Source organism: Pseudorasbora parva, chromosome 8 (genome assembly GCF_024679245.1).
Source record: "Pseudorasbora parva isolate DD20220531a chromosome 8, ASM2467924v1, whole genome shotgun sequence".
Lineage (NCBI taxonomy): Eukaryota > Metazoa > Chordata > Actinopteri > Cypriniformes > Gobionidae > Pseudorasbora > Pseudorasbora parva.
The window spans coordinates 8,829,406-8,853,627 of record NC_090179.1 but is presented as its reverse complement, the minus strand read 5'-3'; the positions used below and the strand labels follow the sequence as shown (position 1 = coordinate 8,853,627).

The window sequence follows — 24,222 nt, the reverse complement described above, 5'->3', positions numbered from 1 at the left end:
CTTATAGTCCGGAAAATACGGTAACTGTGCACAGCAGGCAATAGGCATTTAATATGGGAAAAAATAAATAAAGAGACTATGTCAAAGTCATTTGAATTCACCTCATTAACTGCAGCAACTGGTGCTGCTATGACCAGGAACCACAACACTCACATCTATGAGATCAATTACATTTTATTCATTAATTTTATGTCAGATGATGTCAAATGTCAATTTCAAAATGAGTGCAGAACACTGTCCAAATGCTGAAGTTATATTATCCTTACACTTTTCTTAAAAATAAATTTGCCAAATCAGAGACCGCAACAATGATTTTAATATCAGTGTCAGGTAAGAGTAATATGCGTGCATATAATTTATGGAAGTTTATTATAAACAGCCACTTTTATAAATTCATGTGAAATTATTATTTTTTATTCATTTGAATTCTATCAATAAATAATTAGTTTAAAGAGGTGTCATACGTGATCTTTGCAAACACAGCACATGACCTTCTTTAAAGCCCATGTTATAGAAAACAATTAAAAGTATTAGGATATCACTTTCAATTATGTGCAAATGTATTTTTTTGCAGCTCAAAATTTTGTAAGTTCAGAAGACCAGTATTTAATTAAAGATATAATATATGTTTTAGTTTTTTACTTATTTTTCACAATAAAGTGATAGATATTTGTGATATCCTATGGTATGAAAGGGTTAAATTATTAAAAAAACAAGAGACAAGGTGACACACAGAGTGAGAGAGACCCCCTCCACACACACACACACACACACACACACACACACACACACACACACACACACACACACACACAGTGATCCTGAGGAGGGGGGGGGGGGTATCTAATTATATAAAACAATATTGTCAATGCCCTACAAATAAACTGGTTTTATACATTTATTTTTTTATTCAAACCCAGAATAATATGTTTAATCCTTTAATGCAGGCCAAAGCACAGCATTGAGAGGTAATTGTTTTAGACAGAAGAGTGGCTCACACACACACACACACACACACACACACACACACACACACACACACAGTAGAAATCAGTGACACGTGTCCCCATGAGTCTGTGTGCATTCAGGTTGAAGTCCCCACCAGGCTAGAAAAAATAACACACACACACACACACACACACACACACACACACACACACACACACACACACACACACACACACACACACACACACACACACACACAGACAGTAGTAATGCTGAAGTATGCTGCAGGCAACCCTTATCAGCTAAGCTCAGCCCATCCACCATCCCCCCCCTCCCAACACACACACACACACACACACACACACACACACACACACACACACACACACACACACACACACACACACACAGTGATCCTGAGGAGGGGGGGGGGGGGTATCTAATTATATAAAACAATATTGTCAATGCCCTACAAATAAACTGGTTTTATACATTTATTTTTTTATTCAAACCCAGAATAATATGTTTAATCCTTTAATGCAGGCCAAAGCACAGCATTGAGAGGTAATTGTTTTAGACAGAAGAGTGGCTCACACACACACACACACACACACACACACACACACACACACACACACAGTAGAAATCAGTGACACGTGTCCCCATGAGTCTGTGTGCATTCAGGTTGAAGTCCCCACCAGGCTAGAAAAAATAACACACACACACACACACACACACACACACACACACACACACACACACACACACACACACACACACACACACACACACACACACAGACAGTAGTAATGCTGAAGTATGCTGCAGGCAACCCTTATCAGCTAAGCTCAGCCCATCCACCATCCCCCCCCTCCCAACACACACACACACACACACACACACACACACACACACACACACACACACACACACTCATGTCTGGTTCACCATCTTTTTGGGGACTCAGCATAGATATAATGGTTTTTATGCTGTACAAACCATATATTCTGTCCTACACTGCCCCTGCCCATCACAGGAAACTTTCTGCATTTTCACATTTTCAAAGTAACTCATTCTGTCTGATTTATAAGCTTTTGTACCCATTGGGACGTCCCCATGAGTCTGTGTGCATTGAGGTTTAAGTCCCCACCAGGTTAGAAAACCATTCACACACACACACAGAGGCAAGTTTTTTTGCTTGAAAACTTATACAATATTGCCCTCTACTGGTCATTTAAGGGAGAGCATAAGTTTTGAAGAAAAAAAAAAAAAACAGTGTGATATAAAGAATAACCAGCAGGTGGGAGTATAGTCTTATTTATGAACCAGTTACTTGTGTCTCTCTTTTGTATTTTTTAAGCTTTTGCTACGGGAACACCGTTTGAGATATCCAATAACCGTTCGCATTTTAGCATCTTCTGTATATTTACTTCATGTTGTCCGAGTTTGGAGGAGATTGAATGAATCGCTTTTGAGGAGAAGGTAAAAACTCAGAGCTCGCTTTCCACTTCTTGTTATCTTCCAACCAAATTATCTGACTTCCTGTTGGTCAGAGCTAATGACTGTAAATTAGAAAGTTGTCCGGCTCGAAATGTACAATATATATACCGAGTTTGGTGACTGCAGATAAAACTAACCCCCCCATTTTGGACAAAAGTGACACACTTGCTGCTGCCAGTTGGTGGCGCTATAACTTTGACTCACAAAAGTCATATCCATGTGATCGGCCTCTTACAACGAACACACAGCTGAAGTTTCATCAAAATAAATTAATGTATGCAAAAGTTATAACACACTTCCTGTTTCCCTTTTCTCGCCATAAATTTGTCTCTTCGCCACGGCCAAACCGTTTGAGATATCAAAAAGTTGCTCTCAATTTAGCATCCTCAGTGTCTTGACTTCATGCTGACCGAGTTTGGTGCTGATCGGGTAAATCGTCTAGGAGGAGTATCGCAAATTCCACAGCATGTGTTTTCCGAACAACCCATAATAGCTCACTTCCTGTTGGGCGAAGCTTATGACTATGAGTGCGGAAGTTGTTTGGCCCGATGAGATCTATAAGTGTACTGAGTTTCATACATGTACGTGCAAGTGTGTTTAATATGTAGACCCAGTTTTTCAAGGGGGCGCTGTTGAGCCCCCCTGCCACGCCCGGGTCAAAGGCCTCTGCCAGACCCTGTTGGCCGCACATTCCGATGCATGTGCAAAGTTTCAAGAGTTTTCGAGCATGGGAAGGGCCCCAAAAATGCCCAAAAGGCGAAAAGATAATAATAATAATAATAATTAAAGCTGCGAGCAGCGATGACGGGCCCAAGCCGGTGGCACCGCCACCCCGGTGGCATCAACTTAACTGTGCGCAGTAGGCCAATAGGCATTTAATATGGGAAAAATAAATAAAGGGACTATGTCAAAGTCATTTGAATTCACCTCATTAACTGCAGCAACTGGTGCTGCTATGACCAGGAACCACAACACTCACATCTATGAGATCAATTACATTTTATTCATTAATTTTATGTCAGATGATGTCAAATGTCAATTTCAAAATGAGTGCAGAATACTGTCCAAATGCTGATGTTGTATTATCCTTACACTTCTCTTAAAAATAAATTAAGCCAAATCACAGAGACCGCAACAATGATTTTAATATCAGTGTCAGGGAAGAGTAATATGTGTGCATAAAATTTATGGAAGTTTATAATAAACAGCCACTTTTATAAAATCATGTGAAATTAAATGTTTTAATCCATTTGAATTCTATCAATAAATAATTAGTTTAAAGAGGTGTTTTTATTGTTTTTTTATTATTTTTCACAATAAAGTGATAGATATTTGTGATAGCCTATGATATGAAAGGGTTAAATTATTAAAAAAACAAGAGACAAGGTGACACACAGAGTGAGAGAGACCCCCTTCACACACACACACACACACACACACACACACACACACACACACACACACACACACACATGTCGTGTTTCCATGTTTTATGGGGACTTTCCATAGGCGTAATGGATTTCATACTGTACAAACTGTACATCCTATCCCCCTACACTGCCCCTGCCCCTAAACCTACCCATCACAGGAAACATTCTGCATTTTTACTTTCTCAAAAAAACTCCTTCTGTGTGATTTATAAGATGTTTTCCTCATGGGGACCTAAAAATGTCCCCACAAGGACAAGGATTTCGGATATTGCCATCTTTGTGGGGACATTTTGTCCCCATAACGTAGGGATTACCAGGTCACACACACACACACACACACACACACACACACACACACACACACACACACACACACACACACACACACACACACAGATCCTGAGGGGGGGGGGGGGGGAACTAATTATATAAAACAATATTGTCAATGACCTACAAATAAACTGGTTTTATACATTTATTTTTTTTATTCAAACCCAGAATAATATGTTTAATCCTTTAATGCAGGCCAAAGCACAGCATTGAGAGGTAATTGTTTTAGACAGAAGAGCAGGGAACTACACTGCCACCAAAATGGTCGCATATGCGACCTTTTAAAATGCCATTGCGACCCGAATTTCTATGGGGTCGCAAATGTATCACTGATTATTTTTGTACCTACCTTATGTTTTAGGCAATATACTATGATTTACTATGAGCATTTATTAATACAGAAATGTGTATTTTAAGAAAACGTTTTATAACGTGCTCTGAGCATTCAACACATCAAGTTCAACCCCGCGACCCCCGCCCCCTCCCAAAATGTAGGCGAGGCGTACGTTGATTAAAAATAATATAACCTCTCGTTAAGACACACACAGCAATCGCATATATATCTCAACATATCCTACAATCTGTACGAGTTGAAATTAAGCGGACAATTGACTCATATTGTAAGAAGGGAAGTTCAAGTGTAACAGAACCATCACTTGATGTCGATGCGACATGTCAAACGGAGCCTGTGAGTGGGAATGATGTGGCTGAGAAGGATTCGTCAGGGAAAGCACACGCGGGAAAAACGAAACGGACATATGAATTTCGACACCAGTGGCTCGAAGAATAAGTTACCAGTGGTTAAGGTACCAAGACGGGTACTAAGTTACTGTAAATTCTGTGGGCCATCAATTGCTTGCAGGACTGTCCAAATTTGTAACTGCGTCAAAACAATTCAAACACGAATCATTAACGTTAGCCGCCACGTTTACATGCACACTTTTTTGTCATTCCAATTAAAATAATTACGATTGAAAGATTCAGTGGACTGTTTACATGAGACGTTTTTTTAAACCGAGCTGACTTTCAATCGCAATCATCACAGAGCAGTTTGTCTGCCGCTTCAGAAATGTCGACGCTTCTCTCCAGCAGCTGAATGTGTTCACGGATGCCATAGCAACTCTCAACAGCCACCAGGACTTACACGGTTTTATAAAATATATTTATTTGTTGTAAAGTGTAATAATCATCTCAGAAAAAATAAATTCTTCTGTCAGGAGCAGTTGAAGTAAAAAGTGCCTGGGACAAACGCTGTCAAGATGAGAGGATGTAGCCAGGCTATGTCTGTGTCATTATGCCAACATTATCTTCATACGTTCTTAAGAAATAAAAAGTTTACCCCTCAGAAAAATAAACTTTCCTCTCAACATTATAGCCTGCGTTTGAGCGCGGCGCGCAGTCAGTAGTGAAGGCGCGCGCTGTGTATCACGTCATATAAGGACGCACACTGAAAAGTAATCCGGTCAGGTCATTTAACATGGTTACATTTTTCATGAAAAGGTTTATCCCACCCCTCTCAAACTGATTACAATTTCATTCGGTTTGGGCATTTTTATTCAGATTGAGGTGTGTATATGGAGCATTTTCATTTGGATTGGACTTTTAAACCGATTATAGTGCTCCATGTAAACGCACTGAAGCTTCACAATGATAGTATTTTTCTTATTATTTTATGGATTATATTTATTTTATTTTTCCTTAAGAGTTCAGGAGTCTGCCCATCTGTGCCCACCACAGCATGTTGAAATGCAAAAGAAATTCATTTTGCACTTTATTGTGTACTGTATTTTTATTGCAATAAATCTATCCCAACCAGAAAGAAAACAAGAAGGCATGTGGTTTAAAAGATGGCAAGTAAAAAAAAAGCACATCGGTATGCAATACAGTTTCATTATTGTTCATTATTATCCAGAGTGGCTTACTATAAATAATTTGTGCGACCAAATCATGTTTTGTGCCAGTAACTGAAAAAGTTAGTAGCGCAAGTGCCACCAGTGGAAAAGGTTAGTGTAGTTCCCTGAAGAGTGGCTCACACACACACACACACACACACACACACACACACACACACACACACACACACACACACACACACACACACACACACACACACTAGTAATGCTAAAGTATCCAGCAGGCAACTCTTATCAGTTCAGCCCATCCACCCATTTTTATGCTGTACAAACCATATTCTGTCCTCCTACACTGCTCCTACCCCTAAACCTACCCATCACACAAAACTTTCTGCATTTTCACATTTTCAAAAGAACTCATTCTGTCTGATTTATAAGCTTTTGTACCCTTTGGGAAGCCCCCATGAGTCTGTGTGCATTCAGGTTTAAGTCCCCAGCAGGCTAGAAAAGCATTCTCACACACACACAGAGGCAAGGTTTTTTGCTTGAAAACTTATACAATATTGCCCTCTACTGGTCATTTAAGTGAGAGCATAAGTGTTGAAAAAAAAACAAAAAACAAAACTGTGATTATATAGAATAACCAGCAGGTGGGAGTATAGCCTTATTTATGAACCAGGCACTTGTGTGCTTACTTTGTCTTTTTTAGGCTTTTACTAAGGGAACACCGTTTGAGATATCCAATAACCGTTCGCATTTTAGCATCTTCTGTATATTTACTTCATGTTGTCCGAGTTTGGAGGAGATTGAATGAATCGCTTTTGAGGAGAAGGTAAAAACTCAGAGCTCGCTTTCGACTTCTTGTTATCTTCCAACCAAATTATCTGACTTCCTGTTGGTCAGAGCTAATGACTGTAAATTAGAAAGTTGTCCGGCTCGAAATGTACAATATATATACCGAGTTTGGTGAATGTAGATAAAACTAACCCCCCCGCTTTGGACAAAAGATGGCGCTACTGAGCCCCTCTACCACGCCCGTTTCTGAATCTTTGCTTGCATCTTCTGGACAGCATGTCTGATGTGAGTGTTGAGTTTCATGCAATTTCAAGCATGTGAAGAGTCTCAAAAACACCAAAAAAGATTATTAGACTTTGACACGTTGCCATGACAACAGTTTTTCTAGAATCAGGAATCCATTCATATGTCTATATCTGCCATGTTTTGACATAATACTGATGAAGTTTGAAGTAAATCGGGTGAAAATAAGATGGGGATTTAAAGCAATTTTGAAAGGGACACACTTCCTGCTGCCAGTTGGTGGCGCTATAACTTTGTCTCACAAAAGTCATATCCATGTGATCGTCCTCTTACAACGAACACACAGCTGAAGTTTCATCAAAATGAATTAATCTATGCAAAAGTTAACACTCACTTCCTGTTTCCTTTTTCTCGCCATAAATTCGTCTCTTCGCCACGGCCTAACCGTTTGAGATATCAAAAAGTTGCTCGCAATTTGGCATCCTCAGTGTCTTGACTTCATGCTGACCGAGTTTGGTGCTGATCGGGTCAATTTTCTAGGAGGAGTATCGCAAATTCCAGAGCATGCGTTTTCCGAACAACCCATAATAGCTCACTTCCTGTTGGGCTGACGCATAAGTTAGAGCACGAAAGTTATTCGGCCCGATGAGCTCTATATGTGTACCGAGTTTCATATATGTACGTGCAAGTGTGTTTGATTTATAGACCCTGTTTTCAGAGCCCACTTTAGGGGGCGCTGTCGAGCCCCCCTGCCACGCCCGGGTCCCAGCCTCAGCCCGGCCCTGATGGCCGCGCATTCTGATGCGTGTGCAAAGTTTCAAGAGTTTTCGAGCATGGGAAAGGCCCCAAAAATGCCCAAATAGTCGGTAAAAAAAATAATAATAAATAATAATTAAAGCTGCGAGCAGCGATGACGGGCCCAAGCCGGGGGCACCGCCACCCCGGTGGCATCAGCTTAACTGTGCGCAGCAGGCAATAGGCATTTAATATGGGAAAAAATAAATAAAGGGACTATGTCAAAGTCATTTGAATTCACCTCATTAACTGCAGCAACTGGTGCTGCTATGATCAGGAACCACAACACTCACATCTATGAGATCAATTACATTTTATTCTTTATTTTATGTCAGATGATGTCAAATGTCAATTTCAAAATGAGTGCAGAATACTGTCCAAATGCTGAAGTTGTATTATCCTTACACTTCTCTTTATGTGTTTTTGACCTACCGTAGCTTGTGATTGTTCACAAATTTCATGCAGCAAAAAGCATGCTTGTTTTTATTTCAATATGTGTGGCATTCAATATTTTTTTTAAATAAAAAATAATAAAAAATAAAGCCAAATCACAGAAACCGCAAAAATTATTTTAATATCAGTGTCAGGTAAGAGGAATATGCCTGCATACATTTTATGGAAGTGTATTATAAACAGCTACTTTTAAATGTTTAAATGTAATTAAATTTAAAATAACGATATCAAAGTCATCTGAATATATTTACTGGTCAAAGTCGACCTCTCTAAAACATGCAGCATGTTTTTATACCGCTGAGAATGTGCACGACAGGCAATATGCATTTAAACAGGAGAATATTTGAAAATTGCTCTAATATGCCACATGTATCACAGCAGCTACCCCTATGACCACAAGCCACACCTATTATAAAATTTAAATATAGATTTTTTTTATTTTTTATGTATTAGCATATAATGGGTCACTTTCAATTATGTGCAAATGTATATTTTGCAGCTCAAAATGTTGTAAGTTCAGAAGGCCAGTATTTAATTAAAGATATAATATATGTTTTTGTTTTTTTTAAACTTATTTTTCACACTAAAGTGATAGTTATTTGTGATATGAAGGTTTAAATTATGACAATCAAGAGACAAGGTGATACACACAAAGAGTGAGACCCCTCCACACACACACACACACACACACACACACACACACACACACACACACACACACACACACACACACACACACACACACACACACACACACACACAAACAACCCAAACGAGTGAAACTCAGAGAGGGAGAGGGAGGGGGGAGGGGAACGACAGACAGAGAGACAGAGTCTAATTCCGAAAGAAACAAGATTTGAAACAAACAAAAAAATAATAATCTAAACAGTGGGAGAAAGTTTTTTTTTTTTCTTCACTGTCTGGAAACACTGTTTTGCAATAACAATAGTTTTATCTTCAAAACGGTCTTCTCAAGGACATATCCAACCTGGTTCATAACTAAGGCTATACTCCACCTTCTTGTTATTCTCTATCATTTGCTCTCATTTTCGTCCACAAATAAAATGCATTAATCTGCTTATTTTTAGGTTACACAAACTTCATTGTTTGAAAAGGAAACTCAAATGTGTTTTTTCTATTGTTACAAATTAACTGGTTCTATAATTTTATTGTAACCCAGAATAATATATTTTTTTATCCTTTAATGCTTGCCAAAGCACACAGCAATGAGCTAATCTTTTCACAATCAAAATGAAGCTGGCACCATCCCCCTCCAAACACACACACACACACACACCCACACACACACTCACACCCACACACACACACACATACTGAGAGAGAGAGAGAGAGAGAGAGAGAGAGAGAGAGAGAGAGAGAGAGAGAGAGAGAGAGAGAGAGAGAGAGAGAGAGAGAGGGGCAAAGTGAGATTTAGATTAAACATATTTTTCAGCAAAACAATCATAGTAAAGTCTAAACGGTGGGGAAAAGTTTCAAGCCACACCTATGATGTAATTTAATTATAGATGAATTCTAATGTAATAGGATATAATAGGTCATTTTCAAATATGTGCAAAGTTATCTTTTGCAGGGCAATATTTTGTAAGTCCAGGAAACCTGTATTTAATTCAAAAGTATTTTTTAATTTTTTTTAACTTATTTTTTACATTTGTATTAGCCTATGTTATGTAACGGTTCAATTATTACCATCGAGAGAAAGTGACTGACACACACACACACACGCACACACACACACACACACACGCACACACACACACACACACACACACACACACACACACACACACACTCATGTCTGGTTCGCTATCTTTTTGGGGACTCATAGACGTAATGTTTTTTATGCTGTAACAACCATATATTCTGTCCTCCTACACTGCTCCTACCCCTAAACCTACCCATCACACAACTTTCTGCATTTTCACCTTTTCAAAAGAACTCCTTCTGTCTGATTTATAAGCTTTTGTACCCATTGGGAAGTCCCCATGAGTCTGTGTGCATTCAGGTTTAAGTCCCCACCAGGCTAGAAAATCATTCACACACACACACAGAGGCAAGTTTTTTTGCTTGAAAACTTATACAATATTGCCCTCTACTGGTCATTTAAGTGAGAGCATAAGTGTTGAAAAAAAACCAAAAAAAAACAGTGTGATATAAAGAATAACCAGCAGGTGGGAGTATAGCCTTATTTATGAACCAGGTACTTGTGTTCTTATTTTGTGTTTTTTAGGCTTTTGCTACGGGAACACTGTTTGAGATATCCAATAACCGTTCGCATTTTAGCATCTTCTGTATATTTACTTCATGTTGTCCGAGTTTGGAGGAGATTGAATGAATCACTTTTGAGGAGAAGGTAAAAACTCAGAGCTCGCTTTCGACTTCTTGTTATCTTCCAACCAAATTATCTGACTTCCTGTTGGTCACAGCTAATGACTGTAAATTAGAAAGTTGTCCGGCTCGAAATGTACAATATATATACCGAGTTTGGTGAATGTAGATAAAACTAACCCCCCGCTTTGGACAAAAGATGGCGCTACTGAGCCCCTCTACCACGCCCGTTTCTGAATCTTTGCTTGCATCTTCTGGACAGCATGTCAGATGTGTGTGTTGAGTTTCATGCAATTTCAAGCATGTGAAGAGTCTCAAAGACACCAAAAAAGATTATTAGACTTTGACACGTTGCCATGACAACAGTTTTTCTAGAATCAGGAATCCATTCATATGTCTATATCTGCCATGTTTTGACATTATACTGATGAAGTTTGAAGTAAATCGGGTGAAAATAAGATGGGGATTTAAAGCAATTTTGAAAGTGACACACTTCCTGCTGCCAGTTGGTGGCGCTATAACTTTGTCTCACAAAAGTCATATCAATGTGATCGTCCTCTTACAACGAACACACAGCTGAAGTTTCATCAAAATGAATTAATCTATGCAAAAGTTATAACTCACTTCCTGTTTCCTTTTTCTCGCCATAAATTTGTCTCTTCGCCACGGCCTAACCGTTTGAGATATCAAAAAGTTGCTCGCAATTTGGCATCCTCAGTGTCTTGACTTCATGCTGACCGAGTTTGGTGCTGATCGGGTTAATCGTCTAGGAGGAGTATCGCAAATTTCAGAGCATGCGTTTTCCGAACAACTCATAATAGCTCACTTCCTGTTGGGCTGACGCATAAGTTAGAGCACGAAAGTTGTTCGGCCCGATGAGCTCTATATGTGTACCGAGTTTCATATATGTACGTGCAAGTGTGTTTGATTTATAGACCCCGTTTTCAGAGCCCACTTTAGGGGGCGCTGTTGAGCCCCCCTGCCACGCCCGGGTCCCAGCCTCAGCCCGGCCCTGATGGCCGCGCATTCTGATGCGTGTGCAAAGTTTCAAGAGTTTTCGAGCATGGGAAAGGCCCCAAAAATGCCCAAATAGTCGGTAAAAAAAATAATAATAAATTAAAGCTGCGAGCAGCGATGACGGGCCCAAGCCGGGGGCACCGCCACCCCGGTGGCATCAGCTTAACTGTGCACAGCAGGCAATAGGCATTTAATATGGGAAAAAATAAATAATGGGACTATGTCAAAGTCATTTGAATTCACCTCATTAACTGCAGCAACTGGTGCTGCTATGACCAGGAACCACAACACTCACATCTCTGAGATCAATTACATTTTATTCTTTAATTTTATGTCAGGTGATGTCAAATGTCAATTTCAAATGAGTGCAGAATACTGTCCAAATGCTGAAGTTATATTATCCTTACACTTCTCTTAAAAATAAATTAAGCCAAATCACAGAGACCGCAACAATGATTTTAATATCAGTGTCAGGTAAGAGTAATATGCGTGCATAAAATTTATAGAAGTTTATTATAAACAGCCACTTTTATAAGATCATGTGAATTTTTTTTTTTATCCATTTGAATTTTATCAATAAATAATTAGTTTAAAGAGGTGTCATACGTGATCTTTGCAAACACAGCACATGACCTTCTTTAAAGCCCATGTTATAGAAAACAATTAAAAGTATTAGGACATCACTTTCAATTATGTGCAAATGTATTTTTTGCAGCTCAATATATATATAATACATTTTTTAAAACTTATTTTTCACAATAAAGTGATAGATATTGCTGATAGCCTATGATATGAAATGGTTAAATTATGAAAAACAAGAAACAAGGCGACACACAGAGTGAGAGAGACCCCCTCCACACACACACACACACACACACACACACACACACACACACACACACACACACACACACACACACACACACACACACACACACACACACACACATAGAGTGATCCTGAGAGAGGGAGAGTGAGGGGGAAGGGGAATGACAGACACAAAATCTAAACAGTGAGAGATCATTGTTTTTATTTCACTGTTTTGCAATAACAACAATAGTTTTATCTTCAAAACAGTGTTCCTAGGACATATCCAACCTGGTTACTAAATAAGGCTACACTCTCACCTTCTGGTTATTCTATATGCCGGTAGCTCATTGGTTCTCATTTTTGTCCTTAAACAAAAGGCATTAATCTTCTCATTTTTAAGTTACACACACTACTTATTTTTTCCTTTTCTTTTTAAAGACAATTAAATGTGTTTTTTCTTTTGTTAGTAATGTTTTTTTATATTTATATATTTTTATTAATAATTATTGGTATTAACACAATTATTTAACTAATTATATAAAACAATATTGTCAATGCCCTACAAATAAACTGGTTTTATACATGATTTTTTTTATTCAAACCCAGAATAATATGTTTAATCCTTTAATGCAGGCCAAAGCACAGCATTGAGAGGTAATCTTTTTAGACAGAAGAGTGGCTCTCTCTCTCTCTCACACACACACACACACACACACACACACACACACACACACACACACACACACACACACACACACATTCACTGTAGAAATCAGTGACACGTGTCCCCATGAGTCTGTGTGCATTCAGGTTTTAGTCCCCACCAGGCTAGAAAACCATTCTCACACACACACAGAGGCAAGGTTTTTTGCTTGAAAACTTATACAATATTGCCCTCTACTGGTCATTTAAGTGAGAGCATAAGTGTTGAACAAAAAAAAACAAAAAAAAAACTGTGTGCTATATAGAATAACCAGCAGGTGGGAGTATAGCCTTATTAATGAACCAGGCACTTGTGTGCTTATTTTATCTTTTTTAGGCTTTTGCTACGGGAACACCGTTTGAGATCTCCAATAACCGTTCGCATTTTAGCATCTTCTGTATATTTACTTTATGTTGTCTGAGTTTGGAGGAGATTGAATGAATCGCTTTTGAGGAGAGGGTAAAAACTCAGAGCTCGCTTTCGACTTCTTGTTATCTTCCAACCAAATTATCTGACTTCCTGTCGGTCACAGCTAATGACTGTAAATTAGAAAGTTGTCCGGCTCGAAATGTACAATATATATACCGAGTTTGGTGAATGTAGATAAAACTAACCCCCCACTTTGGACAAAAGATGGCGCTACTGAGCCCCTCTACCACGCCCGTTTCTGAATCTTTGCTTGCATCTTCTGGACAGCATGTCTGATGTGTGTGTTGAGTTTCATGCAATTTCAAGCATGTGAAGAGTCTCAAAAACACCAAAAAAGATTATTAGACTTTGACACGTTGCCATGACAACAGTTTTTCTAGAATCAGGAATCCATTTATATGTCTATATCTGCCATGTTTTGACATAATACTGATGAAGTTTGAAGTAAATCGGGTGAAAATAAGATAGGGATTTAAAGCAATTTTGAAAGTGACACACTTCCTGCTGCCAGTTGGTGGCGCTATAACTTTGACTCACAAAAGTCATATCCATGTGATCGTCCTCTTACAACGAACACACAGCTGAAGTTTCATCAAAATGAATTAATGTATGCAGAAGTTATAATACACTTCCTGTTTGCCTTTTCTCGCCATAAATTCGTCTCTTCGCCACGGCCAAACCGTTTGAGATATCAAAAAGTTGCTCGCAATTTAGCATCCTCAGTGTCTTGACTTCAGGCTGACCGAGTTTGGTGCTGATCGGGTCAATCGTCTAGGAGGAGTACCGCAAATTCCACAGCATGCGTTTTCCGAACAACCCATAATAGCTCACTTCCTGTTGGGCTGACGCATAACTTAGAGCACGAAAGTCGTTCGGCCCGATGAGCTCTATATGTGTACCGAGTTTCATATATGTACGTGCAAGTGTGTTTGATTTATAGACCCCGTTTTCAGACCCCACTTTAGGGGGCGCTGTCGAGCCTCCTTGCCACGCCCGGGTCCCAGCCTCAGCCCGGCCCTGATGGCCGCGCATTCTGATGCGTGTGCAAAGTTTCAAGAGTTTTCGAGCATGGGAAAGGCCCCAAAAATGCCCAAATAGTCGGTAAAAAAAATAATAATAAATAATAATTAAAGCTGCGAGCAGCGATGACGGGCCCAAGCCGGGGGCACCGCCACCCCGGTGGCATCAGCTTAACTGTGCGCAGAAGGCCAATAGGCATTTAATATGGGAAAAAATAAAAGGACTATGTCAAAGTCATTTGAATTCACCTCATTAACTGCAGAAACTGGTGCTGCTATGACCAGGAACCACAACAGTCACATCTATGAGATCAATTACATTTTATTCACTAATTTTATGTCAGATGATGTCAAATGTCAATTTCAAAATGAGTGCAGAACACTGTCCAAATGCTGAAGTTGTATTATCCTTACACTTCTCTTTGTGTTTTGACCTACCGTAGCTTCTGTTTGTTCACCACTCTTATGCAGTAAAAAGCATGCATGTTTTTATTTTAATATGTGTGGCATTCAATATTTTTAAAAATATAAATAAATAAATAAATAAATCTAAATCACGATATAAAAGCGTTAAATTATGACAATCAAGAGACAAGGTGACACACACACACACACACACAAACACACAAACACACAAACACACACACACACACACACAGAGAGTGAGAGAGACCCCCCCCCCACCACACGCACACACACACACAGAGTGAGCCTGAGAGAGTGGGGGGGGGGTAAGGACAGACAGAAAGAGAGAGGCATAGTCTGATTCCGATTGAACAAGGTTTGAAACAAAAAATTTAATTTACATTCTCAAAAGAACTCATTCTGTGTGATTTATAAGCTTTTGTACCCATTGGGACCTCAATTTAGGTCCCTACAGTGACACGAGTCCCCATGAGTCTGTGTGCATTCAGGTTGAAGTCCCCACCAGGCTAGAAAAACATGAATATTGAACAAGATTTTAAACAAAAAATAATAATAAAATCTAAATGGTCGGAGAAAATTATTTGAAAAAGAAACTCAAATGTGTTTTTTTTATGTTAGTATTTTAGTTTTAAGAATTAATCTTCAAATACAAAATGTTAAAGAAAACCAATATATTGATAAAAAAAATACAAAAAGTACATTCATTTTACATTTTTATTCTTTCTGTGTTTGGTGACTATAGATAAAACTAGCCAAGTGTTTTATTTTTATACATTTTTCTCAAAGACTTATCCAGCTGTGTTCATAAATAAGGCTATACTCCCACCTTCTTTGTATTAACACAATTATTAAACTAATTATATAAAAAATATTGTCAATGCCTGTCAAATCTTCAGTGTCCTTTGTTTCATGTTGACCGAGTTGACTTTAGTATTTATCTAAAGGTCTTTTTATATTTGTATTTTCACAATTACGAAACTAATTATATAAAACGATATTGTCAATGCTCTACAAATTAACTGGTTCCATACTTTTTCCATTTTTTTATTCAAACCCAGAAATATATATATATATATATATATATATATATATATATATATATTTATTTATATATATATATATATATATATATATATATATATATATTTATTTATATATATATATATATATATATTTATATATATATATATATATATATATATATATATATATATATATATATATTTATTTATATATATATATATATATATTTTTATATATATATATATATATATATATATATATATATATATATATATATATATATATATATATATATATATATATATCCTTTAATGCTGGCCAAAGCACACAGCAATAAAAGAGCTAATCTTTTCCTCATCAAAATGCAACTGGCACCCATCCCCCATCAGACACACACACACACACACACACACAGTCAGAGTCACATGTCTGGTCTCTGGTGTGCTATCTTTCTGGGGACTCACCATAGACTTAATGGTTTTTATACTGTACAAACCATATATTCTGTCCTCCTACACTGCTCCTACCCTAAACCTACCCATCACACAAAACTTTCTGCATTTTCACATTTTCAAAAGAACTCATTCTGTCTGATTTATAAGCTTTTGTACCCATTGGTAAGTCCCGATGAGTCTTTGTGCATTCAGGTTTAAGTCCCCACCAGGCTAAAAAAACATTCACACACACACACACACACACACACACACACACAGAGGCAAGGTTTTTTGCTTGAAAACTTATACAATATTGCCCTCTACTGGTCATTTAAATGAGAGCATAAGTGTTGAGAAAAAAAACGAAAAAAAAACTGTGATTATATAGAATAACCAGCAGGTGGGAGTATAGCCTTATTTATGAACCAGGCACTGGTGTGCTTATTTTGTGTTTTTTAGGCTTTTGCTAAGGGAACACCGTTTGAGATATCCAATAACCATTCGCATTTTAGCATCTTCTGTATATTTACTTCATGTTGTCCGAGTTTGGAGGAGATTGAATGAATCGCTTTTGAGGAGAAGGTAAAAACTCAGAGCTCGCTTTCAACTTTTTCTCATTTTCAAACCAGATTATCTAACTTCCTGTTGGTCAGAGCTAATGACAGTAAATTAGAAAGTTGTCCGGCTCGAAAAGTACAATATATATACCGAGTTTGGTGAATGTAGATAAAACTAACCCCCCACTTTGGACAAAAGATGGCGCTATTGAGCCCCTCTACCACGCCCGTTTCTGAATCTTTGCTTGCATCTTCTGGACAGCATGTCAGATGTGTGTGTTGAGTTTCATGCAATTTCAAGCATGCTAAGAGTCTCAAAAACACATAAAAAGATTATTAGACTTTGACACGTTGCCATGACAACAGTATTTCAAGAATCAGGAATCCATTCATATGTCTTTATCTGCCATGTTTTGACATTATACTGATGAAGTTTGAAGTGAATCGGGTGAAAATAAGATGGGGATTTAAAGCAATTTTGAAAGTTACACACTTCCTGCTGCCAGTTGGTGGCGCTATAACTTTGACTCACAAAAGTCATATCCATGTGATCGGCCTCTTACAACGAACACACAGCTGAAGTTTCATCAAAATGAATTAATGTATGCAGAAGTTATAACACACTTCCTGTTTCCCTTTTCTCGCCATAAATTCGTCTCTTCGCCACGGCCGAACCGTTTGAGATATCAAAAAGTTGCTCGCAATTTGGCATCCTCAGTGTGTTGACTTCACGCTGACCGAGTTTGGTGCTGATCGGGTGAATCGTCTAGGAGGAGTATCGCAAATTCCACAGCATGCGTTCCACAGCATGCGTTCAACAACCCCTAATAGCTCACTTCCTGTTGGGCTGACGCATAACTTAGAGCACGAAAGTTGTTCGGCCCGATGAGCTCTATATGTGTACCGAGTTTCATATATGTACGTGCAAGTCGGTTTGATTTATAGACCACGTTTTCAGAGCCCACTTTAGGGGGCGCTGTCGAGCCCCCCTGCCACGCCCGGGTCCCAGCCTCAGCCCGGCCCTGATGGCCGCGCATTCTGATGCGTGTGCAAAGTTTCAAGAGTTTTCGAGCACGGGAAGGGCCCCAAAAATGCCCAAATAGTCGCGTAAAAAAATAATAATAAATAATAATAACAAATAATCCTTAGAAGAACAATAGGGCTCTTCGCCCTTTCAGGGCTTGGGCCCTAATAATCCTTAGAAGAACAATAGGGCTCTGCGCCCTTTCAGGGCTTGGGCCCTAATAATAATAATCCTTAGAAGAACAATAGGGCTCTGCGCCCTTTCAGGGCTTGGGCCCTAATAATCCTTAGAAGAACAATAGGGCTCTGCGCCCTTTCAGGGCTTGGGCCCTAATAATCCTTAGAAGAACAATAGGGCTCTGCGCCCTTTCAGGGCTTGGGCCCTAATAATAATAAAAATCCTTAGAAGAACAATAGGGCTCTGCGCCCTTTCAGGGCTTGGGCCCTAATAATAATCCTTAGAAGAACAATAGGGCTCTTCGCCCTTTCAGGGCTTGGGCCCTAATTATTGGTTGGAGAGTCAGAGTGGTAACCTGAAGGTTGCTGTTTTGATTCTCAATACTGGCAGGAAATTTGCCCTTTAGCACTTAAAGTAAGTGTATGTAAGATTGTGGCCAAAACTGGTACTGCAATCACTATCCCCTCTCCCCCTCCCCCTGACTCGAGGTTGCCAGATAGGCTGCAGGATCCAGCAGGACAGGATTGTTTGTAGCTGCAGCTGTTGTAACTAGAGCAGATCTGGCAACCCAGATGCCCAAACACTACTGACTACGTGATTGGTCGATAGGTGGATAGGTAACAGCAACTTTTAAATGGAAATATCCTGGCCGGACTACTATTGTCAGTGCTATAAGTATTTGAAATTAACATGATTTCTTAATGTCTAGTGACATATATCAGGGTCATTTTATGATTAATTGAAATACATTTCTTACATACAGTTCCATTAACTCCCAATCACTCCACCATACTTGGCCTCACGCCACTTTTATTTTAAATGTATATGTTGTGAAGGAAGGTAACATACTCCTCTGCATTTCACTCATCCAAGTGCACACACACCATGAACATTTTTGCCGGGGAGTGATTGCCTGAAGAGCAACTCAGTCATTTCCTGCCGGTATTATCGAACCCACAACCCTTGGGTTACCAGGCTGAATCTAACCATTAGCACACTGGAAAGACTAATTAAAAAGTAAACCGCTCAGCAACTTCCATTTTACCCCTTTGTCACAACAAAATCAAACTTGAAATGGCTTGAAAGCACCATGACTTTGGCGGGTTTTAATGAGCAGTCAGCTTGGTAAAATTCAGACCAAGCTCATTCTTTTAAGATCGAACATTGGTCTGGGGAGTCTGCTCTGTATTTTCTATTGCACAGAAGGCGTGATCAACGAGCATAATTCATACTCTGTATGCAGTTCGAAGGTACATCTTTCTGTCTGTGACAGCTGAACATTAGTTTACAATAAAAATATATTGTGCCTTTTGTTATTATTTTGGATTTTTTAAAATCCTTTTGAAAGATTTATACTTGGTTTAAATAAATAAGCTATAGAACATTAATTATATTGTTAAAAATACAATATATAATTTAGGGTTGTGCCGATGGACGATGATATCTGTTCTGGCTGACCGACATCACGATGGAGAAACCCATCGTTATGCCACGCCCCCGCCCCGCTGCGAGTCTTGCGAGTTGACACCAGTGGATGTGAGCGGAGTGGAGTGGCGATTTCCCCTACACGCTCTATGCATTCAAGAATCCCTCCGCTCCAGCTCCAGGTTCACAATTTCCCGCTCCCCGCTCCACTCCTCACTCACTGATATCAGAAACACTGCTCCGTCTTCGCTCCGAGGAAATTTGCGGCTAACTGCTAAAGTATTTTAGTAAGCTCTGAAATATTACTATAAAGTTCGGTTTAACCTGCATTAACTGAAAAAAATTATAAAAAATAAACAATAGGAAGTTAAGAGCCTAGTTTCAACGTGGTTTATTGGAACATTTGTGTGCATTTTACCCCCACCATGCCAAACTTATAGGCTTTATCAGCATTAAAGGTTAAATATCATTGATGCTTTTTGCAGTGCAAATTTTGTTTGGAAAGATGAACATACTTTTCATCAGTTATTTTGTCTATGAATCAATACAGATTTCTGCTCATTCAAAATCATATAATAGAATAATATAATAACTGTATACTATAACTACAGTACTGATAACTGTAAGCAGGTAAGCACTACAAGATGTTTTTGAATGCATTAGAGAGAACGTGTGTGAATAAGTGCTACCTGTTTAAAATGTGCTTTCACCTGATCATATTCAGATGTATTGGGTAAAAAAAAATCCCTTAAACTTGAACCTCCTGCTCATGCCCATCGCCGTGATCCATCTGTATCAAGCTGGTTGTTTACCATGTGAGTTCTGAACACTGCACTATGCTTATGTAAATCTTTTCGTTTCTACACATATTAGGCTACATATAGCAAGCCTGCGGAGTTTCAGTTTATTTGAGACGTGCTCCAGTTCATGAGCAATGAAAGCGATCGCTTCCGCTTAAAATCAAGAGACAATTTTTACAAAACGAAAGAGGCTTTTTACAAAACAAAACTTTATATTAAACTAAATATAACCACCAAAATAATTTTTGACCGACTCACATCTTTGCACTTATAGCCTATCATAATCAGATGAAATTTAAAATAATAGGCCCTATTATAATATTTTAACATAAATATGAAAAAAGATAAACATTGTTTAATTGCTACAACAAGTATAGAAGTTACAGGCTCGTTCTCGTCAGAACGCTACGTATTCAAAAATGGTTGTGTTTAAATCGGGCTCATAATTACAGTTTATGTGTCGGGCAGGGCCGGTCTCTTGGGTGCATGGGCTTGGGTAGGTTCGGCTTGATTTTTTTTTAGCCGATCTAAGCTCTAGTTCTGGCTAAAAATGTAGTTATTATGTGCTGGCCCGTTGGCATGAATTGTACTCGTGATGGAGCGGTAGTGTAGCGCTCTCGGAGCGAGTGAAAACCACAATGCTCCGACTTTTACAAAATCTGTTCCTCACTCCATTCAAAATCTCTCCGCTCCCACTCCGCTCATAGCCTACTCTGGTTGGAAAATAAAATAAATAAAGTAATAAAGTAAGATAACAAATAATAATTATATAATAACCAATAATAATGAAAATTGTATTACAAATAATAAATAAACAAAGTTTATTGATCTTTAAAAAAATTTACCTTCATTATTATTAGATGACAATGGTCTCAGAACGACAATATTATCGTTAATTGCAATAATATCTTGGCCAATTTATTGTCCAGCAAAATTTGTTATCGTGACAGTCCTACGTGTACTTTGACGTGCAAGCTAAAGCTGCAACAATGGTTGTTTTCACATTTATTTCTGCCTTGTGATTGATTGTTACATTAATCCATATCCAGTAAAAATGTCCAGAGCTTATCATCGTTATCGACATGAATATTATCATGATTGGATATGATATTGTTTATCAGACCCAGCCAGCCCTATGCGTGATTCCAAGAATTAATCTATGCACAGAAAACGAGCATACGCCTCTCTTTCCAGTGTGAATCTATAAATCGCGAATTATCTTGAACTTGCAGCTAACTGGTCGCCTAATTTACATATACAAGGGGAACATTTTTTTTCAAGAAGCGTTTCACTCTATGTCGTCACAATTGGGAAGAAAATACTATTGCAACTTCTTTTTAATGGTGACTTTAAAGTTATAGTTTTTCACACACCCAAATTAAAATTCTCTCATTTACTCATCCCCTATGTATATGACATTATCTCGCATATTTTAGTGGGATCCATTCGGTGTCATAATGGCATTAATAGTCTAATGCTCTTATTTCAGATAAGGACTATGAGAACGCCATCAAGTATTACTCAGAAGCAGTGGAGCTAAACCCGACAAATGCCATCTACTATAGTAACAGGAGTCTGGCGTACCTGCGCACAGAGTGTTATGGCTACGCGCTGGCGGATGCCACCCGAGCCCTGGAGCTGGACAAGAACTACATCAAGGGCTATTATCGGCGAGCCACCTCCAACATGGCCCTGGGCAAGTTTAAAGCAGCGCTCAAAGATTACGAAACGGTAAGATTTATTATATTCTCGTTACTTTAAACTTTGTTTTATATATATATATAGTAAAAATGAAATACAATGATCACCATTGAGAATATATTCTTATCATTGGATTGAATGAGAACAAAACTGGAACAGAATAGGTTTTTTATCTGAATTAAAACATTTTTTTAAAATAATTTATTAAGTTTTTAACATCAGCACTGTTATAATTGCTGGAAGTAGCCATCAGAACATGATTACGCTGTGATCATAAAGGGAAGGACATGCTCAGCAACAATACCCAGGTAGGCTGTGGCATGTAAACAATGCTCAAATGGTACTAAGGGGCCCAAAGTTTGCCAAGAAAATACCCCCCTACCATCACATTGATACAAAGCTGGATGAAATGTTGGTTACTCCAAATTTTGACAATACCATCTGAATGTTGAAGCAGAACTCGAGACTCATCAAACCAGGCAACATTTTCTGTGGTCCAATTTTGGTTTCACTATATTTTTATGGTCTTCATAACACTTTCTGTTGACTATATAATAAGTAATGTTGCTCCTACATGTCTACTTACTCTCATTAGAGTATAAGTAGAAGATAAGTAGACTTGTAAGAGTTTGAATTAGTTGACGTAGTTACTTATAGTCCAGTAGTATGTTTGTTTGGGAGCATAACAAATACAGAGTTAATCGATATTTAGCATTACTTATACTCTAAAGAGAGTTAGTTGACATGTAGTTGCAGTTTCTTGTAGTCAACTGAATGTTCAAAAGGGACCATCAAAATAGTGTTACTGCAATTTTGGTGTGGCCATCCAAAGTGTAGCCTCAGATTCCTGTCACAGGAGTGTCTTCTGTTGCTGTAGTCCCGTCTGCTTCAAGGTTCGACGTGTTGTGTGGTCTTAAATACTCAGACCAGCCCTTTTGGCACCAACAGCCATACCATGTACAAAGTCACTTAAATAGCCTTTCTTCTCCATTCTGATGCTCAGTTTAAATTTCAGCAGGTCATATTGATCAGTCTACATACCTAAATGCATTGAGTTGCTGCCATGTGATGATTAGATCTTATCATAAAAATAAATAAATAAATAGAAAGGTAAAATTCTATTTCCTCTTTTTTTCTCTTTTCCCTTCATATTCTAGCTTATGCTACTTGGAGTAATATACAAAACTTTGTATTTAAGGCACTTTTTGCGTTTCTTCGTCGCTCCATGACAGATCGCTTCCTGTACTCCTCAGTTGTAAGTCACTTTGGATAAAAGTGTCTGCTGAATGCATACATGTAAATGTAGATAGTTGTGTTAATGAGCTGTGGAACACCTAATAAAGAGGCCGGTGAGTGTGTGAGAATACAAAGGTTTTAGACATTTCTTTGTTTTACAATTCTAGCATTTTAGCAAGTTTAATAAGCAAAAGCCCAAAAAAATAGTTAACTTTTTGTCTACTTTAAACTGAAGGAAATTTATGTTTAGTAAAGCTAGACACATCAGAAAAAAATCTGCAATTTATTCCAATAATTTGGTGCATTTTAAAGTGAACCGTTCTGTAAAATTAAAAATACTCCGAGATTGTTTAAAGATAAGCATCATGGAAACGATAATCTGTTTGTTAGAAATGAACTGGGTGGTGTATGTACATATTAGTTAAATTCTGTCCTTATACCTTTGAGTAGTGCCTTTCTAGCCTTAAAACATCCTTCAGCTCAGCGCACAGAAGTAAAATAACTTTTTTTTTTTTTGTAAAAGTTTTCTGTGCCATTGTCATTTTTATTTAACAGGTAGTTAGAGTTCGTCCCAATGACAAAGATGCCAAGATGAAGTATCAGGAATGCAATAAGATTGTCAAACAGAAGGCCTTTGAACGGGCCATCGCCAGCGACGAGCTCAAGCGATCAGTAGTCGACTCCTTAGACATAGAGAACATGGGTAAGTGCTTGGAGGTTTATTACAGTTTTCCCTTTTCCCTATAGT

The 24,222-nt window shown here is 38.3% G+C and overlaps 1 protein-coding gene across 1 annotated transcript in view; it reads left to right on the top strand.

Annotated features, from left to right (window-relative positions):
* The window catches only part of ppp5c (protein phosphatase 5, catalytic subunit), a 52,048-nt gene that overhangs the window by 13,080 nt on the left and 14,746 nt on the right, over window positions 1-24,222 (top strand). The window contains exons 2-3 of the mRNA XM_067450045.1: window positions 22,027-22,268; window positions 24,030-24,177. Coding sequence (XP_067306146.1) covers window positions 22,027-22,268; window positions 24,030-24,177 — 390 coding nt within the window. The remainder of the gene's footprint in view (window positions 1-22,026; window positions 22,269-24,029; window positions 24,178-24,222) is intronic.